Source organism: Leptomonas pyrrhocoris (genome assembly GCF_001293395.1).
Source record: "Leptomonas pyrrhocoris isolate H10 chromosome Unknown, whole genome shotgun sequence".
Lineage (NCBI taxonomy): Eukaryota > Euglenozoa > Kinetoplastea > Trypanosomatida > Trypanosomatidae > Leptomonas > Leptomonas pyrrhocoris.
In genome coordinates this window covers 108,665-130,508 of record NW_015438365.1, presented here as the reverse complement: position 1 = coordinate 130,508, position 21,844 = coordinate 108,665, and the positions used below count along the sequence as shown (strand labels likewise).

The following is a 21,844-nucleotide window of genomic DNA, read 5'->3' as shown; positions in this document are numbered from 1 at the left end:
ATCCAGATAAAATATGCAATGAAGTACTAAGTATCGACTTTTGTAGATGGTTGTCAGACTGCTCGGCAAACACTGAGGCTTTAATAGCTCCTTTTCTATATTCATGCAGCTGTTCACTTTCCAAATAATGTTTTTTTTTAATTGAACAACCGAACGTTTTTTTTTTTCAGCAATATGCGAAACTAAACCACATTAACGACGTCAGTTGCTCTTTTCACTGTTTAAAATACTTTCCCTAACTTTCGCTTTCACCTTTTCTCTCCTGCGATCTTCTGTTCGTTATTCTATTACCGTTTTATTCCTTTGTGTCAACACTGAAGTATGGAAAGAAGCCTGTCAACGAGTTTTATTGAGTGGACTCGCAGCTTTGAATCAACCAAAAGTGACTTTTTTTTTCACAACCAATATTTGATTGATATGCTTGCTAAGCCAGAAACTCAAAAATTCTCGACGGTGTTTGAGACTTCGCACCTGCGGGTTGGGAGCTGCAGCATGCAGGGATGGCGCAAATCGATGGAGGACGCTCATGTCGCGCAACTTAATCTCGACGGAAACAAGGACCAAGCCTTCTTTGGAGTCTTTGACGGTCACCAATCGGACGAAGCAGCACGATATTGCCGCGCTCACGTGCTCGACGAACTCTTGAAAAATATTGCTGCCTACAAGGGTGATGTGAAAACGGCCTTTGAAGAATCTTTTAAGGCGATTGATAAGCAAATCTGTCAGAAATTTGCATCTAGCGGTACAACAGCGAACTGTGTTTACTTGGCAAACCAGCAAATCGTGTGCGCAAATGCTGGCGACAGTCGCGCTGTGCTGTTCCGTGGAGGCAAAGTCGTCCCGCTCAGTGTCGACCACAAGCCTTCCGTGCCCTCCGAGGAGGCACGAATTGTAGCTGCCGGTTGTCAGGTGGAGAATGACCGTGTGGATATGACGCTGGCGGTTAGTCGTGCGCTCGGTGATGTGGATTTTAAATCTGATGATTCGACTGACTGGCGCCAGCAGGCCGTTACTGCTCTCCCAGACGTGACCGTAACGCCGTCGCGAAGCGACGACGAGTTTATTGTGATTGGCTGTGATGGAATTTGGGATGTTCTTTCTAACGAAGAATGTTGCAGGCTCGTGAAAACTCTTATTCGTAATAATGAGATTGACAAACACGGCAATCCAATTGCGGTGGATATCAGTCTTGTTTGCGAGCAGGTACTGGATCGGTGTCTTGCACAGTCGAACACTGTGAAGGAAGGAACGGATAATATGACCATCATCGTTGCCGAATTCAAGCCGCCTTTTTTTAAGAGTTAATTAGACGTCGCGCAGCCTCGTTAAACTGCGCTTGCTCCCTTCTCCGTTTTGATTTGTTTTGAATTATTATTATTATTAGTATATTCCTTTTTTTTTCACCGAATTGGTTAGATTGTTTGCTTTGATGCTGCGTGGCTTTCTCTTTATTGTTTTTCTTCCGACATGGTGACTTAAATACATTCACTAGTGTTTTTTTTTTGACCCCCGTATATGTATATCGTTGCAAGAATTGGTGATGCACTGGTGAAGAGGAAACTTTTCTTTTTCTCTTGAGCTAATTTTTTTTTTGCTCCTCCTTTTTCTAATCAAGACAATTGAAAAACGCTCAGTCTCGCTGGGCTGGTTGAAACCATTTTGAATAATGCACAGCAAACATGATGGATACACATGTAATGAAACTATTCGACGTGTTTTTATAGCGCGTTGGAAGCTTTGAAGAAGTAAATGCTGCTCTTCTCATGTTTGCGCTGGTATTTTGCTGTGCACCGTTGTCTTGATTAGTTTTAGGGATGTGAAGCAGTGAAGCCTGCTTGTTTTCCCATTTCTTCCTTTACTTTTCTCTGTTTTTATTGTGTACCATTTTATGCGTCAAGGGTTGTTTTAGCAATCAAGAACACAGTGTAAAAAGTAGTGCAGCTAGTGTACGAGGTTTCAAATAGGCGACAAACAAGGTATGTTGGGGATAACAATTATTGGATGTATGATGTAATTGAATAGCTGTGCTGCTAACTGTGCAGGCTGTACAGTATTACTTTTAGTGTTCGAGCAAAACTTTGGAAATGTAAACACTCTTTTTACATCGAGGCACCCTGGGACCAGAAAAGAGAAATGAAATGTGCGTTTACTCTTTCGTATATCTCCTACTCTTTCTTTTCCTATGTTGTTTAATTTACGGTTTTTGTTTCTTCACTCCTACCCGCCATAACGACGGGAACAACGATTTTTAACATAACACCGATAAAAATGCTACTGCTGACAAATTCGCTTTCCTTGTTTCCACAGTCCACCGTCAAAGGCGCGTATCGGAACGAACTTCACCCTTCGCAGCTTTCAGCGGTTTTTCGAGAATTATTTGCCTTCCCAAAGATTTCAAGCATATGTAAGAATAATAATAATAAAAAGAAGAGATCATTTGCGTCCTGAAAAAAAAATCCTTTCTATTCTCTAATGGAGGACGTAAGAGAGGAGATTCGCCTTGTGGCGACTATCATCGACAAATTGCTGAATGCGAATGAATCGCTCAGAGCAGATCAGTTGACACCTCTGACGAAACGACTTCGCAACGCAGCCGATGCCATCACTGCAAACGAGGGAACAACATTTTCAAATGCTGCCGGTTTTTCCTGTTCGTCAAAACCCACACTTAACGCGGACGCTGGCGCGGGAGTGATCAAACTGACGGGAAGTCGAAACAACAAGAGAGCGCCAGTTACTGTTGACACTGCACGTTCTTCAGCTGGGAAGAAAGTAAGCTCGCAAAAACAGCGTCCAACTTCGGCTCATGGGGAGATAGATACGCCGCAGTTGCACGTCTCAAGCGAGGTTTCGCGGTCACTGTGCTGTTGCCTCTACAACCTTTTGGAAGGTGCTGTGAACCTTCTCCGGGCATCACACGGTCACATTTTTGTCAGAAAAGGAGATGAGATGGCCTCCATCGCCAACGTAGCGAGAAAACTTGTGTTTCCTCCTCAACAGATTCATTATAGGTGCATGGGTAACGCCGACGCTGAAGTGCTTGGGAGCTCGATTGCGTTGAATCGTTTCATGGAAGACGTCGGGAAAAAGGGTGCGATTCTCATTTTTCCTATCTTTGGAAGAGATAAGTCGTCTGGCCAGTCTCGCGTTCCAATTGCGACAATTCATGTGGAGCGTAAGGATCATGTGTTCGAACCGTTCAACAGCAGTGATGAGTGCATTTTGTACTTTGCCTCCGTGTTTTGTGGAGAGCTCATGTCGCGTGTTCCGCACTTTGGATGGCTGAACTCTTTTTACGACCCGGCTACACAGCACATTGTAGCTCCGTTTGTGCCTTATAAGTCAGTGCCTCTCCCGGGAGTACGACGAGCACCGAACGTCTCTAGCAGTCACACCGAAACGCCGGGCGCTAGATATGACTCCTTGCCTGTGGTGGTGTCTCAGCTGACGCAGAAGACCGAAGAGCATTGTAAAGAGGTGCTTATTCGGCGTGAAAGTCTGCCTTCACGCAATTCAAAGCCGTTCGCCCCTGGAGTTACGCATATGCCTTCGCTACTCGAGATTCAAGTGTATGTTGACAACCTCCAATCCTGTTGGAGGAAAAACATGACTGAGAACGTCAATTTGCTAGAGACGCATCGCAGCACACAGCAGGACTTAAAGCTCACGCGTAACGAAATGCTCACGGCACGAAAGCAGCTTGCCGCAGCAAATGAAAAGTTGCGACTTTATGAGCTGGATTCGAAAGACTATAAGAATGAATACGGCGCTTTAAAGACAGAACTCAACACGTACATGGATAAGCTAGACCGTCTGCATTGATGTGCTCTGTAGGCTTGTTTTCTACATTTTCTCTTCAAATCTTGTACTCTTACGAGCAAGATGATTGCTATTATGTTGTTCTTTTTTTTGTTCCCGCTATGTACATTTTATCTCCTTCTCATCAAAGGCAGCACTTTGCAAGCTATATTTATTCAGTCTTCATTTTTTTCATGCAAGTCATAAAGATTCGTTATGCGACTCAGGCAGAAGCACTGGAGATGCTTTTACGCCTTTTTCTGAATGTTTCCATGTGAACATATCACTGTGACAAATTGGGTTCTGCGTTGCGAAGTTATGGCGCATCTCGGTTGTATCCATTTTCAACTGATTTTGCACTGTCAGACTAAAGAAACTCCCCTTTTCCCCCTCATGCGTTTCGTTTCCGTAGTTGATCATACACTACTTTCCCCCTCGTCGTTACTCCTTTGTTCCTTTCTTTTCATGCAGCTGTGTGATCGTCGACAAAGCGGGCTACACAGATGTTTGTCATTTTTGAATCATTAACAATTTTCTTGGACTATTTATCTGTGCGTTTGAGCAGTGCGGCCCCTCTTTAGCTTAGCTTTACTCTATATTATTTAATGATACCTTCTGTTGCTTCGCAGCTGAAAAATTTTCCCATTTCTCCTTTTTCAGTGTTTTTCCTTTTTGCGTGCTTTTCTTGCGACTCAGTTTTTCTTACCAGTTTTTCTACTACTGCCAACAACATTGCAGTTGCAACTCTTTTCACTGTTTTTATTGTTTCACACCTATATTGTTTCTACTCTATTCTTAAGGATTAGAGTTTGCTGCCTTATGTGGCGTAGAAATCCGAACGATAATGGCGTTAGCTACCTCCTCTTCTCGTGGCGTCTCCGCAGAGTCAGGAGGTGAATCAAGAATCTCTTTGCCGGCGTCTCAACCGGGGTACGGCGGGACCTCCTCGATCGGTAGCTCATCTGCAGTAGGGAAAGGGCAGGACGAAGGCGTGCTCATCATTCCTATCAAAACAATTGTGCAGCGAATAGCACCGCTGTGTGCCCTGCGCGACGGCGAGTTGCGGGCACTTCTACGGACTTACGACACAGCAAGCGTCGGGGGCCTCACGGAACAGCAGTGGTCCAAATTTTGCAGTGAAAACCGCAAGGCGTTCCCGACTTTGGGTGAGGAACTTCTGGACTACGACCGCACCGGCGAGTATAGCGTCTCTGTGGTGAAGCACGGCTTTGACGATGTCAACCACGTTGACGCCTCGCACTCCTTCACGAAGTCCGCCATCCGCTTTGTGGAAAGCTTTGCGGCGGGCGGGATTGCCGGCGCCGTCAGCAAGACTGTCATCGCCCCTGGTGATCGCGTCAAGATCATTTTCCAGGTGGAGTCCACCCGACGGTTCAGCCTGCGCGCGGCGCTATACCTCGGCGTCGCCACCGTGCGCGAATTTGGTGTCACCGGTTTGTGGATCGGAAACGGTGCCACCATGCTGCGCGTAGTTCCCTACGCCGCCATCACGTACGCCTCCTTCGACTTCTACCACAGTCGCCTCCGCACTGCGTTCGCGCTCCAGAACGCGGACGGCTCCCCCGACGAGGGACGCGCGGTGATACTGCGCTTCATCAGCGGCTCCCTGGCCGGTGCAACCTCCACCACATGCACCTACCCCCTAGACCTTATGCGAGCTCGGTTTGCGGCCCGTAGCAGCTCCGGCAAGCGCCGCTTTCCTAGTTACCGTGCCGCCTTTAAAGAGGCCACGGCGGCGCAAGGTGTGCGTTCGCTCTACGGGGGGCTTTTCCCTACAATTGTCGGCATCGTGCCCTACGCAGGTTGCAGCTTTGCATGCTTCGAAACACTCAAGTACTACATTGTCAAGTTTTCCAACCTGACATCAGACAAGGATATCCCCACCTATCAGCGACTTATCGCTGGCGCGCTGGCCGGCCTGCTGGCACAGTCTGCCACCTACCCCCTCGACATCGTGCGGCGCCGCATGCAGGTCACTCCCGGCCGATACAAGGGCGTGGTGCACGCGCTGCGGACGGTGTATCTCGAGGAGGGGGTTCGCCAAGGCCTGTACAAGGGTCTTGCCATGAACTGGATCAAGGGCCCCATCGCCACCGCCACAAGCTTCACGGTGAACGATCTCATCAAGCGGCGCGCGCGCAACTATCACGAGAACACCGCCGCGTACTCGCGGCGGCCGAATTTGGTCACGCCGCCTGAGGCGTTCGTCTGCGGCGGCATAGCGGCTGGTGTGGCCAAGTTCTGGACCTTGCCGTTTGACCGGCTCAGGATTCTGTACCAGGTTGGCATGACTGAGAAGACGACCGCGCGAAAGGGTTTGGAGTTTTTGTACGACGTGATGAAGCAGAGCCCCAACATGTGGAGCTCCGGCAGCATCACAATGATGCGCGTGATACCGTATGGCGCCCTGACGTACTGCTTCTTTGACATGTTTCAAATGGTGGCGGAGCGGCTCATGTACTCGCACGAGGCGACGCCCTACACGAGCTTCGCCGCTGGTGCGGCCTCGGCGGCGTTCAGCACGGCCATCGTCTACCCGTTGGATCTCCTGCGCACCCGGGTGGCCGTGAACGCCGTGCCAAGCTTTCAGTCGTACTTTTGGCTTCTGCGGGCGACGGCGCGGCGGCACGGCATTCGGTCTCTCTGGAAGGGTTGCTACGTCTCTATGATGGGCGTTGGCGTTCTTGCCGGCATCGGGTTTGCCTCGTACGAGTATTTGAAAGATCGATTCAACTGTCACAACTTCTGGCAGTACCTTGCGGCAGGCGTTACATCGGGGCTGACTGGTTCCGTGCTCACGTACCCGCTGAGCGTGGTGAAGCGCAACCGTCAGGCAGAGCGTGTTGTGTACTCGCAGTTTGGCTATCACTCCATTCAACCGCTCCTCAAAAACGCCTCGGGTGTTGCATTCTTGTACCGCAAGATGCCCTTCTCTTTCACGCTGAGCAGCTTGACGTTTGGTCTCTCGTTTGCGGTCAACGACGCGTGCCGCGACATTGTTGTAGCCGCACGAAGCGACATGCTTCGGGAGCTCTTCTTTTCGCCGGCAGCACCGTAGACACGCACAACGAAAAAGAAGTCTCGTAGTCCACGGCAGTAGCGAATGCAACTGAACGACTCAGCTGACTTTCAAAGGATAACTATTCAAAGCGAGAGCCTGGAAGCCCTCCCATTGCCTCCATAAGAATTCTGGAGAAACGACGCGCTCTCTTCCCGTATGTCTCGGCAAACCATTATTTGCGAACTTGCAAGGTATGTGCCCCCCCCCCATCCCAACCCACACCACTAAAAACGGGAGAAAAACGTCAAAGTGCGCGAGCGAGGGAAAGGCTCCGGCTTCCATGCTGACTTGCGGTGGCGCGGTGCAGCATCTTTTTTTTCTTTCTTGCCAGCGAAGAAACAGCGCGACACACGGCCGTCGAAGAAAACTATTTTTAAACGGGTGTCTTTGTAATATACGTGGATTTTTCTGACGGCAATAAAAATGAAAGTTTTGCGGTTCTTATGCAAGCCTGCACAAAAACTACGAAGAGAGGTGGAAGACATTTTTATCCCACACTCTATAATCCGGTTTTTAGACGTGACAGTAAATGGAGGCGAACGGAGGAAACCACTAATTATTATTATTGTTATTATTTTTTCAACCCTTTACGTTCGCGGACACTGCGTTCTCCGCTGCACATCATTGCGTCATCGAGTTCACCTACCCTGTATCCGCTAGCTTTCACAGGACATAAAACTACCAGTGTTTCGAATCGAAATGAAAGCATTAAAATTGTATACTATCAATTCCTTGGGAGCGTTATTTTCTCATTTTTTTTGAACTGTTGGAAATCTGTGAGTCAATTGTGTTGCCTGCTCAACCATTGTACAGTGTGTAGATCTACCCAACTACCTCAAAAAGATTTCGGTAAGACGAGGTCTTTCGATGAGAAGGCGCTTTTTCATTTTCCGAGTTGCAGCAGCAAACCGACGGCTTTGGGGTCTCTCGTCTATTCATGCCAACTCTTTCCTGTGTCAGTGTGTGATGGCAGCCTAGCCGGAAATGCACGATTTCGTGCGGCATTCTCAACCCGAGCTATTCTTAAACCCTTTCGTTATATATATACATGCTCACCTTGTCTCTCTCACGCTTTTTTCCGCGGCATCTTCTTCGTCTTGCTTTGTTTTCCGCGTTACATGTCTATCCTTGACATTACTTTCCTTTGTGCGACAGAAAAAGGGAGCTGCTTCTCCTTTCTCGTTTCCCTCCTTCTCACGCGTAGAATTTCCTGTTTTCGTTCTTTTTGTTTCTCCTTGACGTGGGCATTCAATGACGCAGTCGGACGCAGCACCCTCAGGGGCCACCAACAAAGGAGCCTGGGAAGCTCTCAAAGAGCAAGGCAACCAGTCCTTCAAGACCGGCGCCTATCTGGAGGCGATTCAACACTATAGCGCCGCCATCGAGGCGAACCCCGTAGAGGCAGTCTTGTATTCTAACCGTAGCGCTGCGTACCTCAAGAAGGGGCAGTACCAGCAGGCCGCTGCCGATGCAGAAAAGGCCGTTGAAATCGATAATACCTTTGCCAAGGTGTACTCTCGGCTGCACAACGCCCTGTGCAACCTTGGCAAGTTTGACCGCGCCATTGAGATGCTCAAGGCCGGTGTAGCAGCGGTCTCCGCATCTCCGAGAGCAACGCCACAGGACACGAAGCACCTGCGAGAACTGCTGATGAGTGCCGAGCAGGCGTCAAAAGCGGTGCCGCGTGGCCGCCAGCTCATTGAGGAGGGCGCGATGGCGGCTGCGGGCCGCACGTTGGCCCCGGCGTACCGCGAGTTCCCCGACTGCGCCGTGTTGGCGTTTCTCTACGCCGAATCGCACGCAGCCTCCTCGCCAGATGAGGCCTCCAAGGTGCTTTCGCCTTTTGCGTACGCCCACAGCAGCGACCCGCACTACCTGTACCTGCGCGCGCTCGTGTTGTACTACCGCGGGCAGGACGGCTTCTCGAGTGCGCAAAACATCCTGCGCGAGACGCTGCAGATGGACCCCGACAACGCCGAGGCACGCGTGCTACTGAAGAAAATACGCGCCGTCGAGGCACACAAGGACGCCGGCAACAACGCCTTCAAAAACAAGAACGCGAAAGAGGCGGTGGACGCGTACACCCTGGCCATCGACTGCGACCCCGCCAACTCGCGCATGAATGCGACGTTGCGCAGCAACCGCGCTGCAGCGAAGATGCTGCTGAACGACTTTAAAGGTGCTCTACTAGACTGCGACTACGCCATAAACAACGGCGCGACGTCGGCGAAGGTGTACGCCCGCCGCAGTCGCATTCAGGAGCAACTAGAGAGGTTCGAAGACGCGGTCCGCGACCTGCAGCAGGCGGCGGAGATGGACAAGCAGTTCGAGGGAGAGCTGCGCCAACTGAAGGGGCGGGCCAAGCGGGCAAAGCGCAAGGACTACTACAAGGTGCTGAGTCTGCCGCAGAAAGAGTCCAACCAGGACGTCATCAAGCGTTCTTACAAGAAGGCGTGCTTGCAGTGGCACCCCGACAAGTGGGCCAACGCGAGCGAGGAGGAGAAGTCGCACGCGGAGGTGCAGTTCAAGGAGATTGGCGAGGCCTTCGGCGTCTTGTCCGACCCACAGAAGAAGCGCCTGTACGACTCCGGGCAAATGGACAACGACGTCGAGGGTGCCAACATGGGCAGCGGCGGCTTCGGTGGCGCCAGCCAGGAGGACTTTGTGAACGTGATGAACATGATGTTTGGCGGCGGCGGCGGCGGCTTCCACTCCGGCGGCTTCTCGTCTAACGGATTCCATGCCGGCGGCTTCCAGCCCGGGGGGTTTGGTGGGATGCCTGGCTCGGCTGGTGGCCGTCGACGTCCGCGCGGTGGACCCCCATCGGGTTTCTACCAGTTTTAGGGTTCCGCAAGTCGATCCCCGTGAGCAGTGTGAGGATAGCGAACGGATTCCCTTTGGAGGTAGAAGTGTACGTCCCCCTCTCTTTCAATCGAAGACTTGGAAACGTGTGCTAAGACAGGATTTTCGCCTCCCGTGGCGGCGAGATGACAGCCGGCTTCCACCGTCTTCTCTTTTTTTTTTTCTGAGTGTGTGTGGGAGAAAACACAAGCCTAACGCCGTTGAGACGGCTTATTGTTACTTTCTGGTGATTTACTTACTGCTGGGTGTGTTTGCTGTGAACACAACGACATAAATAATAATGGTAACAAAAAGACAGCCTTGTATCATTCTTTGTGCCACCTTTCTTTCTTTGGTCTGTCGAGGTCGGTTTTTGTGGCGGTGCGACGTGTGTTTTTCTTTGTCATATTTGTAATATATATGTGTGCTTGCTGTTGTCTACGCAGAGCACCACCTTGTATTTATTCCCGTGCATAGAACGCGAGGCTGGACAAGGGAATGCTAACTCTTTCATTTAATCCACCGGTACTAAAGCGGAGAGAACACCAACCTCAGCGAAGACAAACAAGCAAGTGAGGCCAATAGCAAACCTACAAATTTCGTTTATGGGGGGAAGCTGAGGCAGAAAGAGTCGACAAAGACAGGCTTCATTGCAAATTCGCCTGTGATGGTGCGACACGTTTTGCATCGTTTCGTTGTAGACTTCAGTTTGCACTGTTTTTGATAGGGGACACTCAGAGAAGCCGTATATCGCATTTGCATTGCGACTGCCAACGCACGTTGCCTGCGCTGGCATGTTTTTCTTTTCCTTTCTTTGAACTTTGATAGCGCCAACGGAATTGAAGTACATTCCGAATAATAACAAAAAAGGCGTAGCCCGCGTGGAGGAATGCGTTTAAACGCGCTTCTTGTTGCATTGCATTTCCTGTGATGTCTGTCCCATTTTCTTCCTATCGCACCTTTGTCTCCCGACCCTCCCTCTCTCCCTTTTCCTCTCTCGTCGACACTTGCTTTTGGCGCGCGCTTTGTGGGGCCCCTTTGTTCAATGCCGCCTCGGATATCTCGTTGCGGTTTCATCGCTATTATTATTATTATTATTATTTTTCTTTCGGGTGACAGGTCGAAGCGTACTTAGCGGCAGAGCGGTACTTTTCCCGGAGGGCAATCGTCGTTCCGACGATTCACCTTTACCTTTTTCCTCTTTTCTTCTGTTTGCACCCCGCTTCGTTACCACGCGCTGACGAGACGCAGAAAAGCAACGACAAGGAACTACGTGTAAAATACAGTCATCCGCTTTCCACAACGGCAACAGCATCGCACCTCCGCCGACACTTGCATGCACACGCACCCATTCACAAAAGGAAACAGCAACAACAACAAAAAAAGCAGCGGGCGACGGAGAAGAGATGCCGCGTCCGCACTTTATCACGTGCCAGCTGTGCGGCAAGGGCTTCGGGTCTGCCTCCATTAACATTCACATCCCTCAATGCTACGAGAAGGCGATCAAGCGGTGGAAGCTGGATCCAGTAGGACCGCGACCCGTCATGCCGGCACTGCGCGGAAACGCAGGACCAGCAGGAAAAGCTGGTGGCAACGGCGGCACGGGCCGAAATACCACGATGTTGGCCTCCGGCACCGTTGGGTTTGACGACCAGCCGTGTGGCGGTGGCGTGGCCGCCGCGCGCTCCCTCCACGCGCCTAGCATGCCACCTATGATGGAGGAGGCGCCGCCCAACATGAACTTGCACCCCTGCTCCAAGTGTGGGCGCAACTTCAACTTCGACCGTATTGCCTACCACGAGAGCGTCTGCAAGGGCGATCAGAAGCGCCGGGTCTTCGATAGCAGCAAACAGCGCGGCCTCTCCGGTGAGGACGATGGCGGCTTTGGCAGCGTCTTTGATCGCTCCGGTGGCGGCAAAGGAATGAAGAAGAAGAGGCGACTTGGCACGGCCAACACCACAAGTCGCTACACGCCTGCCCCCGCACCAAAGACCAACTGGCGCCAGCAGCACGAGGAGTTCATTGAGGCCATTCGTAGTGCGAAGCTGGCGGATGCGGAGTCGCACAGCATGTGGGGCAACTCGTCTGCTGCTGTCGCACCAAATCGAGCGCCGATGGCACCCACGCGCGGGGCCCAGCGCGCACCGTTTCCCCGGTACGCAAATCAGGGCCGGACGCTCGGTGGTGGCGGCAGTGCCACTGGTGCGACTCCTGCGCGCGGCATGCCACCACCCGCGCAGCGAGTGCCACCCTCCATGCTGAAGCAGAGCGAGTCACGCAAGCAGAACATCGCCACGGGTGGTCGAGCAGCAAAGGCAAAGATGTCCGCACCGATGGGTCCCCCGCGAGGGGGGACGACGCGGCCTGGCAACGGGGCACCGCCGCAGCGCAGCTCCTTCGGTGGTACGGGGGATCGGTTCAGTGGACGTGGCTACGACATGGGCGGTGGCGGTGGCGGTGGCGGTGGTGGTGGTCGCATATTGAATGAAAACACCACTAGCGTTGGCATGCTGCAGTCCATGGGACTAGCATAGGCGCGTATGCTGCATTCCTCTTCTCATTCACGCTGAAGAAGAGGAAAAGAAGTGAAGAACGTCCTTTTTTTTCTTCCTGAACACCTTCACGTTCCTTTTTCTTTTTCCTTTTCCTTTCTCACTGCTGAATGCATGTCGCTACATCGTACGTGGGGTTGCTGGGGCTTCCCTTTTTTTTGTCTTTGCTTGCTTTTGCTCCGCTTTTTCGCGCGCAACGGCACGATATGTACGCGGTTCCGTGGAGGAGCGCAACCCCGACTGACTTGTATTGGTGTTGTGTGCAGGAGGCACGACAGCGTCTCAGCATGATGTATATGTGTAGCGCCGATTCAGGTGCCCGGCGGAGCAGCACCACCGCTGCAATCCCGTATCATTTCCTGTCCTACCCCTATTTTTTTTTTCATTTGCGAGATGTATTGTCTCTTTTCATTTCATGTTCGTTTCCCATTCTGCAGAATAGCGAACAGGGATGAGCTTCTTACTGGCAAACTCTGTACTTTACATCGCTGTACTTGTGCGCATAAAGCTCAGGTACAGAGGGGCGATGGCACGTCGTCAACTCTCATGTTTTTTTTTTTTGGTTCAATTTTCTGGATCCATCATCAACATCGCTTGACATGTATTATATATATATATGCGTGTGCTTTCTTGAGTTTTTTCCTTGTTGCCACCTGTAAACCTTTCTTGCTGAACGCATCTTTCTCTTTCACGAATTGTCCATGATATCGATGAAGATTAAAAAAGAACCCGTCACTGCAAGGATGGCTAATCGCAATTGCCTCTACAGTTACGTGCTCTCGACCGCGTTTTTTGTTTCCTGGCGCGTCATGACTCTGAGCCAGGGACAAGGCCTTTTTTTCTGTTCTGCGTTGCGGTGTCTCGAGACGCCATGCTCCTTCTTGGTGTTGTGCACTTCATCTTCTCGCTCTTTCTCTTCCCCGTTCTCTCTCGTCTTCTCGGCTGCGTTCGTGCAACAGTAAGAGAAATTCTTAGACAATAGGAACTGTGAGTGCCACTCGTCGCTCTCTCCCCGCAGCACCCTGGCTTTTTTTTCTTCAACTCATCTAGTTCCCTATGCTTCGCAAGACTTCGCTCTCCCTCTTTGCGGCGTCGCGTGCGCTTCTGAGCGGCGGCGCGCACCATGGCCCGACGCCCTACCAGGATAAGTCGTACCCCGTGCAGCCCCACAACCTCAACGAGCTCGAGCAGCCGCCGGAGAACTGGCGCAAGAGCCCCATCATGAGCAAGCTGATGGACCAGTCCCTTCCCGTGTACGACGATGTGGTCACGGGTGTGGGCCGTCTGTATTGGCAGGAGCCTGCCCGCGCGTGGCACATGTTCGAGGCCGATGACACCCTCATGCTCGAGGAGCACGACCGCGAGGAGTGGAACGACCGGCCGTACATCGCCGTGAACCACCTCTACGAGCCTCCGATTGGTAGCGAGGAGCGGCCGATCCGCGTGGAGGGCACGGGTAACCCCGGTGATCAGCAGATGGTCCTGTGCTTCGGTAACTGCGCCCCGCACGTGCCGCAGTCGAACTACTACATGATGATGAAGGGCTACAGCAAGACGAAGTGCCCCATGTGCCAGCAGTGGTTCTACGTCCACAACCGCCCGTGGTTGGTGATGCACCCCGACTGGACGGATGAGCCGGCCGCGGACGAGGGTCCAGCGTACACCTTCGCCGAGATCGAGGCGGAGTTTGACCGTGATTTCCACGAGTTTGGCGTTTACCTCAACGCTGAGTAAGACCACCCCTCCTCCTTCTTTACGAGTGTGGCGTTTTATGTGTGGTTGTGGATGAAGTTATATTATTTGATTTCTTTCATTTACCCTTATCTAACATTATGAGCTTATTTTCTTTTTATTTCCCGCGTTTGGTGGTTAGTAAGGAAAGTAGCGGGCGCGTAGTTGTCCGGCAACTCGCTCAAGCGGCCAAAAAAAATATATATATCACGTGATAGCACGTGAAAAGTCAGGACCGAGGAAGAGGAGAAACGAAAGATGAAAGAGCAAAAGGGCCGTTTTGCAAATATCATTTGCGTTTCACCTGCTTCCTTTTCTGGCTTCTCTCACAAGTTGTAGTTGTAGTAGGAACCGTGTGAAGAGACAAAGGAGGAGTCGAAGTTGCCCGTTATGGCGCAGCTCTGTTCCTCGCGGTGGATTGCCTTTCCTCTTTCTGTTTTGTAGGGCACGACTCTTTTTTTTTTATTTATATTCACCATGTTTTTACGCCGCATCAAAAAAAGGGTAAGGAAGCTCTTTCATTTCGTATTGTTTTCAGTAGTGAAGTAACCAGAAAAGTCCTTTCTCGAAATGCAGCAGTAAGTGAGGTGTGTGCATGTCGCATACTCTCTTTCCTACGACACTTCTCCATGGTCGTCTCGCGTCCCGCATGCGTCTTTTACGGCGTTCCTCGCGTGTGAAGTGCGTCTTTCGTCCGATTGAAACGGACGAGGCATCCCCGTGCTCCTCACGTTGTGGCCCTCTGCTCGCTCTATTCGTGTCGCGGGTAGAAGCTAACTGGAACACTTCAACTTGAGGCGCTTTACGCAAGTCCTCGTGAAGTGCTCGTGAAGTGCATGTTATGTTTTCGGGTGTGGTGCCTTTACGATCCTTGCTTTTTGTTGTTTTCTTCGGCACTCCCGACTTTCGTTCTTCTGCACTTTCTCACGCTTTATCGCTGTGTTGCACAGACTATCTCATCCGTGCCCAAGGAAGCTCCTCCACTTGGCAGGTGATATTTTGGTGGACGACAAAGAAGGAGAACAGCACGTAGCAACGCACCTCTCCTTTTTTCCTTCCGTCATTCGCTGCTTCGAGGTGACAGCTAACGGTTTCATGGCTTCCACTCGTGCAATGATGGACTCAAACGCCTCACCGTTTTACGGCAAGGTGATGCTTGCACCGATGGTGCGGGTATGCAGCGCGGGGTTTCGCGCCCTGTGCACGCGGCACGGCGCCGATCTCGTTTTCACCGAGGAAGTGGTCGCTGCGAAGCTGGCGACCTGCCAGCGGGAAGTCGTGTCGTACCCGACCGTGGATACCCCCATGGCGGAGTACGTCTCGTACGACGCATTCCAGAACGCCTACAAGCGTACAGTGGTGCTCGCCACCCCGGTGCGCAGTCCACCCTCCTCCGTCGAGACCGTTGCCCGCACCTCAGCGGAAAGGACGCCCCGGGTGATTTTGCAGCTGGGCGTGGCAGACCCCGCTCGAGGGGCCGCGGCCATCGCCGCCTGCAGCGACGACGTCGACGGCGTCGACATCAATATGGGCTGCCCCAAAAAGTTCAGCGTCCGCAACGGGTTCGGTGCGGCGCTGATGAAGAAGCCGGCGGTGGGCGGGGCGATCGTGCGGGCCGTGTACGACGCGGCCAACAACGAGGCGGCTGTGGCGGCCCGTGGCGGGCGCCGCCTCCTCGTGAGCATCAAAACGCGTCTGAAAGAGACCGCAGAGGAGACGGTGGCGATGCTGCGAGCGGTACTGACCGCCGCCCAGCACACCCCGGCGCACTTTGTGGTGCACGCCGTTACTCTGCACGCCCGCACGCCGGACCAGCGCTCCGAGCAGCCCCCGCTGTACGAGCGCGCCGCCGCGGTGGTGCGAAGCTGCAAAGCCGATCCGTGCTTTGCAGGCGTCTGCTTTGTGCTGAACGGGTCCGTCTTGTCGCGCGAGGATGGAGTGGCGAAGTGCGCGCACTACGGGTTTGACGCATCCATGATCGCACGCGCCGCTCTCGAGGATGCGCGCTGCTTCCACCACTCGACGTCCTCGGCTGCCTGCGCGAGGGTCACACGTTCTCCGCAGGCGGCAGAGGACTATGCGATGGCGATCATGAAGGAGCTGTACTTGTACTCCGTGAGATACCGCACCGTCTTCAACAACTTCAAGTATCACCTCACCCGCGCCTTCCCCATCGTCCCGGCGCTGAAGCCGCTGATGGCGGTGGTCCAGTCCGATCTGCGCAGCTACGCCGACTGCTACGACTTCTTTGACGTGACGGCCGAGGAGAAGATGCTGGTGGAGAAGTGTGCGCAGCACTTGGAGCTGCTGGCCGAGAGGCCTCCTGCGTCGCGAAAGCGAGAGGCGTCAGCGGAGGCAGCCACTACGGCGGTGGATGCCGAACCCGCCAATAAAGCGCCGCGGCTGGAGGGCGAATCATGCTGAACTCGTTGCTCGTGGCGCTTCGCTGTCATCGCTGTTACTGTTAAGTTTTGCTGCTGCATCTTCTGTTCGATGCGTGCGCGTGTGTGCATGTATGACCTAAACAGCCTGCTGTCTCTAAGCACACGCACGCGTTAAACACTGTTTTGTCTTCTCCTTATCTAAGACGCAGCAACCAACTTTCAAGTCAACCGTGGAGGGGTCGTTCCGCATTGCGTGGGAAGCGTCACAACCGTAAATATATATATTTTCATCGAAACGTAAAATCTAGGGCGGGGCCGAGATGAACTGAGCGTCGCTGGGAAACGGTGCTCTCGGCATCATACATGGCCTTAATTGGCGGCTTATCGTCTGCACGAGTCATCCACCAATTCCTTTCCCCCTCTTCTTGTCTTCCCCTCCCCCTCCGACTGCAATTCCATAGTAGCAACTTACTTCCACCTTGTGCGTGATACGTCTACAAACATTCAGCTGCGCCACTACCAAATCGCAGTTGCTCCTCCGCTACGGTGTGGAGATCGAGCACCAGCGTTCAATAGAGCCGAACAGGGGAGACAGCAGACAAAGTCTACTTTGAACAGCAATATTCCTAAGCAAAAGGAGAAAGCGTAGAAGAGCCGCAATGTCGAACCTGCCCTCTTCGAAAGTGAACCGCAGTCGTCGCAACTGCGTGGAGCAGGCGTGGACCTACTTCAACACCGCCTTTAGCACCACCGGTGGCCTCAAGGTGCTGCTGTGCGACGACGCCACGCGTAGCATCCTCTCCGTGACCTACTCCCAGCACCAGCTCCTCCAGCACAACATTGTGCTGGTGGACATGCTGGCGAATCGCGAGCGCTACCCCATGAAGCACTTCTCCTGCGTCATTGTCTGCCGCCCGACGGCGGCCTCGCTCGCGTCGGTGTATCAGGAGCTCGCGGAGGGCAACTTCTCCTCCTACGACATCTTCTTTACGTACATGCTAGACGCTGCCTTGGTGCAGTCGCTGGCCAACGCGGATGTCATCAACCTGGTCGCCCACGTTGGTGAGATCTACGTCGATTCGATCCCGCTCACGGAGTGGGTCTGCCTCACGCAGCTGAAGCCGTCCCCGCTCTCCAAAGCCCCCACCCCTCTCGTAAACCCCATCACGTACAGCCAGTGGGACCCCAAGTCGCTGGAGCGGATGTCGGAGGGCATCATCAGCATGCTGCTCTCCACCAACCGCCGGCCGGTGATCCGCTACCGCGACGGCAGTAAGGTGTGCGCGAAGCTGGCGACGGAGGTGGCGGCGCGCATGAAGAACGTGCACGCCACCTTTCCCGACCTCAAGGCGACCGAGAGCGTCCTGATTATTCTGGACCGCAAGGACGACCCCGTCACGCCGCTGCTGATGCCGTGGACGTATGAGGCGATGATCCACGAGCTGATTGGCTTTCAGCGCGGCAACGAGGTGGTGATCGACGACCCCGACGCGAAGCCGGAGGACCGTTTGCAGGTGCTGACGCCGCAGACCGACACCTTCTACGGCCAGCACCGCTACGATGACTGGGGCCAGGTGTGCGTTGCCGTGAGTGAGATGGTGAAGGCCTACAAGGAGATGAACAACTTTGACCGCAACACCGTCTCGCTTGATGAGATAAAAAACTTCATGAGTCGCTTCCCCGAAGCACGCAAGCAATCCGCGCAGGTGACTCGACACTGCGCGATTGCCAGCGAGTTGGTCGCCGAGATCAACGGCCGCAACCTGACGCGGCTCTCGGTACTGGAGCAGGACATCATCGCGAACAACAACATCACCGAGCACAGCCGCCTCGTCTTGGAGGTGGTGCAGGACCCCAAGACGGACGTCGACGACGCCCTGCGTATCGTCATGCTGTATCAGCTGCATTACGAGAAGACCGCCGGCAACATCATCACGCAGCTGAAGCAGGAGCTCATGCAGCGGCAGTGCACGCAGGAGAAGGTGCAGCTCATCGATCGCCTCATCGAGTGCGCGGGTCAGGAGCAGCGACGACACGAAATCTTCAAGACATCAACGGGCCACATGTTCAAGGCCGTCGCCAAGGCGGTCGGTCAGTTCGGTAAGGATGTGCAGAACGTGCTCACGCAGCACGTGCCGCTTATTAAAAAGATCATCAACCGTGCCTACAACGGCACCTTGTTGCTGGACAACTACCCGGTGCAGGAGGTGGCAGGGTGCCCTGTCTCCTCCGCCCAGGCCCCTTTTGTGCGTGGCAAGGACATCGTGGTGGTGTACGTGGGCGGCATCACCTACGCGGAGGCCATGCTGCTCTCGCAGATCAACGACGGCACCGTGGACAACAACCAAGAGGCGCTGTTGAACCTGGGCAAACAGGTGACGCGCGGTCTTGGCAGTGGCGGCGGCGGTGCTGCGGGGCCTTCGACGGAGCCGTATACCGCCAAAATAGAGGCGCATGTGTCGCTGGTCACGACGGCGGTGATCAACAGCAAGGACTTTATTCGCTCCTTGCCAACGTGATATATATCTTTTTCACACTCTTCGGTTTTTATTCGTTGCAGGCTGCTTTTGCCTCTATCGTTGCCCGTTTACGGTTTCCTCCACGCCGTGCCGCTTTGGCGCGTTTCTCTTTTTTCTTTTGTTGCTGTCTCTCTCTCTCTTCTACTTCTTCCTCTTGCTTTGCCTCGGCCAGCAACGGTTAGCGCTCGTAATATCGGCAACGTCCTCCCACAACAAATAGCAGAAAAGGAGGAATGAAAACGACTTGAGGCGCGGCTGACGTGAGTGGCCTCTGAGTTAGAAAGGCGTTCGTCGTTGTTCTCCCTGCCTTTGATCTGTTGTTGCGCTCTGGCTCTCTGTGAGGGCGGGAGCCTCAACAACCATTTTTGCTTCTATTTGATTTTTCTCTATACCTTTACTGTGTTGCTCGCTGGCGTTAAGCGGTAAGAAAGAAATATGCTCTCACAGACTTCCAACTCGCGGTGAGAGAGGCGGCTGCTTTCAAGCTTCCTGACTCGTGTATTTACGAAGGCGTGTGTCGTTGCTTGAGTTTGTTCTGCTCCATGACGGAACCAACATAGACTGGTGAAGGAAGAAGAAAAGCAGTAAGCACTCGAGGCGCATCAGAAGCACTACGTTCTGCGATGTTTTCTGGTTCCGAGGTGCTCTTGTGCATAGCTCGCATCACTCCGTCTACGAAGCCTGCCGCTTCACGCGTCGTAAGCACATCTGATGCAAGCAGTGTGGTTGGATTTCCCCCTCCTACTCTTCGATGCACTCCCCGCACCTTTGCTTTCTCTTCGCTCTTGACTTCTTAAAAAACAACAACAACAAAAAGCAGAGAGCTCACATTCTCGCGATAGCGGAAACCCGTCAATAGATGATAGAGCTGCAGCGCACACGCGCGCCCACCTGCTCACTTTTTCATTCGTGAACAAATACACGCACAAGCCTTTTTCCTCTTTGCTTTTTCTTCTCTCTTTCTCTACATTTCCTACTACTACTGTTACCACTACGGATATTTCGTTTCCTTGTATTTTTTTTTTCCTGTTCACCGTCGACACCGGTGTGCGCGTCTACTATCTGTACCTTTACTTCTTTACTCTTCTTGTTCTCCTTTCTTATTTCCGCTTCGCCTTTTGCATCTGCGTTATGGGCGTAGAAGTTGCTCCTGTGTAATACAACGTTGTGTTCCTTGTCACCTTCTCTTCTTTTGAGCTCCACATCTTTCAGCACTGCACAGCATTTTCGTCTGAAGTGGCGGCTACGAGCGTCAACCAGCAGCGGTGCAGCTTTGAAGAGCACCCGAGGAGTTAGCCTTGCGTGTTTTTTTTTGTTTTGCTTTGTTCACCGTTGATGTTTGCAAGCGGCGCGAGTGGTAGCGGTGGCGGCGGCGGCAGCGGTGTAGAGCGTTCGCGCGCCTCCCGAGGGGCGGCACTCCCCTTCTTAGATTCCGTGCCTCTCCCCCCTCCCCCCGGGCCGCCCGTCTTTACTTCCTACGCTGGCAGACAAAACGTGGCGGGTGCGAGTGTATACGGTGAAGGCAATAATGATGCGGCTGACGACCGGGACACCGATGACGACGGCAGCGGCACTCGCTTTCGAGAGGATGACCGCATGCTCCTGCGACTGCTCTACCATCAGCAGCAGGCCATTCAGGTGCAGCTGAACACCATGACGGAGTGGATGCAGCAGGTGAACTACCGAATTGCAGCTGTGGAGCGGACGATGCGGACCTCGCGCAGTACGGTGAACACCGCCGCAGGACCTCGATCGTCCTCTGCTCAGCCGCCTTCTCCGGGTACATCGGCAACGGAAGGCTACGCACCAGGGCCAAGCCCACACCTCGTCTCCCACCCGTGGCCCACCCTTAACTCCGAGCAGGCTCCCGCAGACGTGTCACGCGGGCACCTCTCTGGTCAGGGCAGCACCTACAGTGGACAGAGCCATTTCGCATCGAGCGCGCCTGCTGTCTCGAGCGTGCTCGAGGGCTCACGGGCGTGCACGCCGCCGTCGGAGCAGACGAGACACCACATCAGCGGTGGCGGTGGTGCGGCAGGCGGCAGCGGAGTGCCCAGCACGACACGCTCCTCCGAGTCTGCATTAGCTGCCCCGTGGGATCCGCACAACACCTCTCAGCAGTTAATTGGGGGCGCCGTGCACAGCCGCACCTCGTCGCACACGAGCGCGCTGGGAAGACGCGCCAACCCCCTCCTCAACTCCTCCGGGGTGAAGAGCCGACTGCAGATGCCGGCGGCGGCTTCACGGTCGAGTCTCGCCGATTCGAGACCGCAGCTCTCGCGGCTGGAGACTTCGGGGTTGAGCGCAACGGGAGGTCAGGCGTCCGCTGTGGGCGTTACAGGCGCTGTTTCAGAAGCCGCACCCGCCCCGGCGCAGCCGCGCCAGCCGCCGGTTGTCAGCCCGCCCACGACGGCCTCGCTGACCACCGCCGACGCCGTCCCGCCGTACCGACGAGTTTCTGCAGAGTCGGCCGCCGCAACGACGATGACGCGGCAGCCGCTGAGTCGCCTCTCTGCCATCCCCCGCCACGCACCGCCCACGAGCACGCTGGCCGACGTCGCGGACAGCCGCAGCGGACGGGAAGGGACGCTGCCACCGCCGCCGCCCAGCACGGCAACGAGCAGTCTTCAGGACAACACGCAGAACCGATCGGCAGCGGTTGACCAAGGGGCTCACGAGCATACGAAGGAGGCCGCTTCGGCCCCACCGGCCGGACTTCCCGCTGCGCATGCGGACCCAGCTGGTAGCAGAGGCAGTGAGAGGGGCGCCTTTCGGGGAAGGGCAGGGACACAAGGCCGCGTCGCAGCTGACGACGACTCCCTCAGCGACGGCTACGGCAGCTATGAGTCACGCATGTACATGAAGAGCCTTGGCCTGTTGTGATCGCATCGTTGTCATTCCTCCCCTACTTTTTTGTACCAGTATTTCAGTTCTCGT

General features: G+C 53.9%; 9 protein-coding genes across 12 annotated transcripts; all 9 read left to right on the top strand.

Moving 5' to 3' along the window:
- Positions 1-319: 319 nt before the first annotated feature.
- Positions 320-1,305, top strand: ABB37_04960 (protein phosphatase 2C-like protein; the record flags this gene model as incomplete). Its single annotated transcript, XM_015802814.1, has 1 exon — positions 320-1,305. The coding sequence occupies exon 1, from the start codon at positions 418-420 to the stop codon at positions 1,303-1,305; it is 888 nt and encodes a 295-aa protein (XP_015658330.1). The 5' UTR covers positions 320-417.
- Positions 1,306-2,306: 1,001 nt separating this feature from the next.
- On the top strand, positions 2,307-3,822 carry ABB37_04959 (hypothetical protein; the record flags this gene model as incomplete). The annotated part of the gene is made up of 1 exon (XM_015802813.1): positions 2,307-3,822. Exon 1 carries the CDS (start codon positions 2,473-2,475, stop codon positions 3,820-3,822), a length of 1,350 nt encoding a protein of 449 aa, XP_015658329.1. The 5' UTR covers positions 2,307-2,472.
- A 446-nt stretch (positions 3,823-4,268) lies between these two features.
- ABB37_04958 (putative mitochondrial mitochondrial carrier protein) lies at positions 4,269-6,877 on the top strand (the record flags this gene model as incomplete). The annotated part of the gene is made up of 1 exon (XM_015802812.1): positions 4,269-6,877. Exon 1 carries the CDS (start codon positions 4,643-4,645, stop codon positions 6,875-6,877), a length of 2,235 nt encoding a protein of 744 aa, XP_015658328.1. The 5' UTR covers positions 4,269-4,642.
- Positions 6,878-8,034: 1,157 nt separating this feature from the next.
- ABB37_04957 (putative DNAJ domain protein) lies at positions 8,035-9,724 on the top strand (the record flags this gene model as incomplete). The annotated part of the gene is made up of 1 exon (XM_015802811.1): positions 8,035-9,724. The coding sequence occupies exon 1, from the start codon at positions 8,132-8,134 to the stop codon at positions 9,722-9,724; it is 1,593 nt and encodes a 530-aa protein (XP_015658327.1). The 5' UTR covers positions 8,035-8,131.
- A 1,115-nt stretch (positions 9,725-10,839) lies between these two features.
- On the top strand, positions 10,840-12,255 carry ABB37_04956 (hypothetical protein; the record flags this gene model as incomplete). Its single annotated transcript, XM_015802810.1, has 1 exon — positions 10,840-12,255. Exon 1 carries the CDS (start codon positions 11,128-11,130, stop codon positions 12,253-12,255), a length of 1,128 nt encoding a protein of 375 aa, XP_015658326.1. The 5' UTR covers positions 10,840-11,127.
- A 976-nt stretch (positions 12,256-13,231) lies between these two features.
- On the top strand, positions 13,232-14,007 carry ABB37_04955 (putative mitochondrial hypothetical protein; the record flags this gene model as incomplete). 3 transcript variants are annotated; one of them, XM_015802809.1, is made up of 1 exon in its annotated part: positions 13,232-14,007. In XM_015802809.1, the coding sequence occupies exon 1, from the start codon at positions 13,330-13,332 to the stop codon at positions 14,005-14,007; it is 678 nt and encodes a 225-aa protein (XP_015658325.1). In that variant the 5' UTR covers positions 13,232-13,329. The 3 variants fall into 3 exon arrangements, with proteins under 3 accessions (XP_015658325.1, XP_015658324.1, XP_015658323.1); XM_015802808.1 differs by having other exon boundaries at positions 13,238-14,007; XM_015802807.1 differs by having other exon boundaries at positions 13,248-14,007.
- A 946-nt stretch (positions 14,008-14,953) lies between these two features.
- On the top strand, positions 14,954-16,428 carry ABB37_04954 (dihydrouridine synthase domain protein-like protein; the record flags this gene model as incomplete). Its single annotated transcript, XM_015802806.1, has 1 exon — positions 14,954-16,428. Exon 1 carries the CDS (start codon positions 15,100-15,102, stop codon positions 16,426-16,428), a length of 1,329 nt encoding a protein of 442 aa, XP_015658322.1. The 5' UTR covers positions 14,954-15,099.
- Positions 16,429-16,848: 420 nt separating this feature from the next.
- On the top strand, positions 16,849-18,907 carry ABB37_04953 (putative vacuolar protein sorting-associated protein; the record flags this gene model as incomplete). Of its 2 annotated transcripts, none has more annotated exons than XM_015802805.1 (1): positions 16,849-18,907. In XM_015802805.1, exon 1 carries the CDS (start codon positions 17,048-17,050, stop codon positions 18,905-18,907), a length of 1,860 nt encoding a protein of 619 aa, XP_015658321.1. In that variant the 5' UTR covers positions 16,849-17,047. The 2 variants fall into 2 exon arrangements, with proteins under 2 accessions (XP_015658321.1, XP_015658320.1); XM_015802804.1 differs by having other exon boundaries at positions 16,852-18,907.
- An 816-nt stretch (positions 18,908-19,723) lies between these two features.
- Positions 19,724-21,790, top strand: ABB37_04952 (hypothetical protein; the record flags this gene model as incomplete). Its single annotated transcript, XM_015802803.1, has 1 exon — positions 19,724-21,790. The coding sequence occupies exon 1, from the start codon at positions 20,243-20,245 to the stop codon at positions 21,788-21,790; it is 1,548 nt and encodes a 515-aa protein (XP_015658319.1). The 5' UTR covers positions 19,724-20,242.
- Positions 21,791-21,844: the final 54 nt, after the last annotated feature.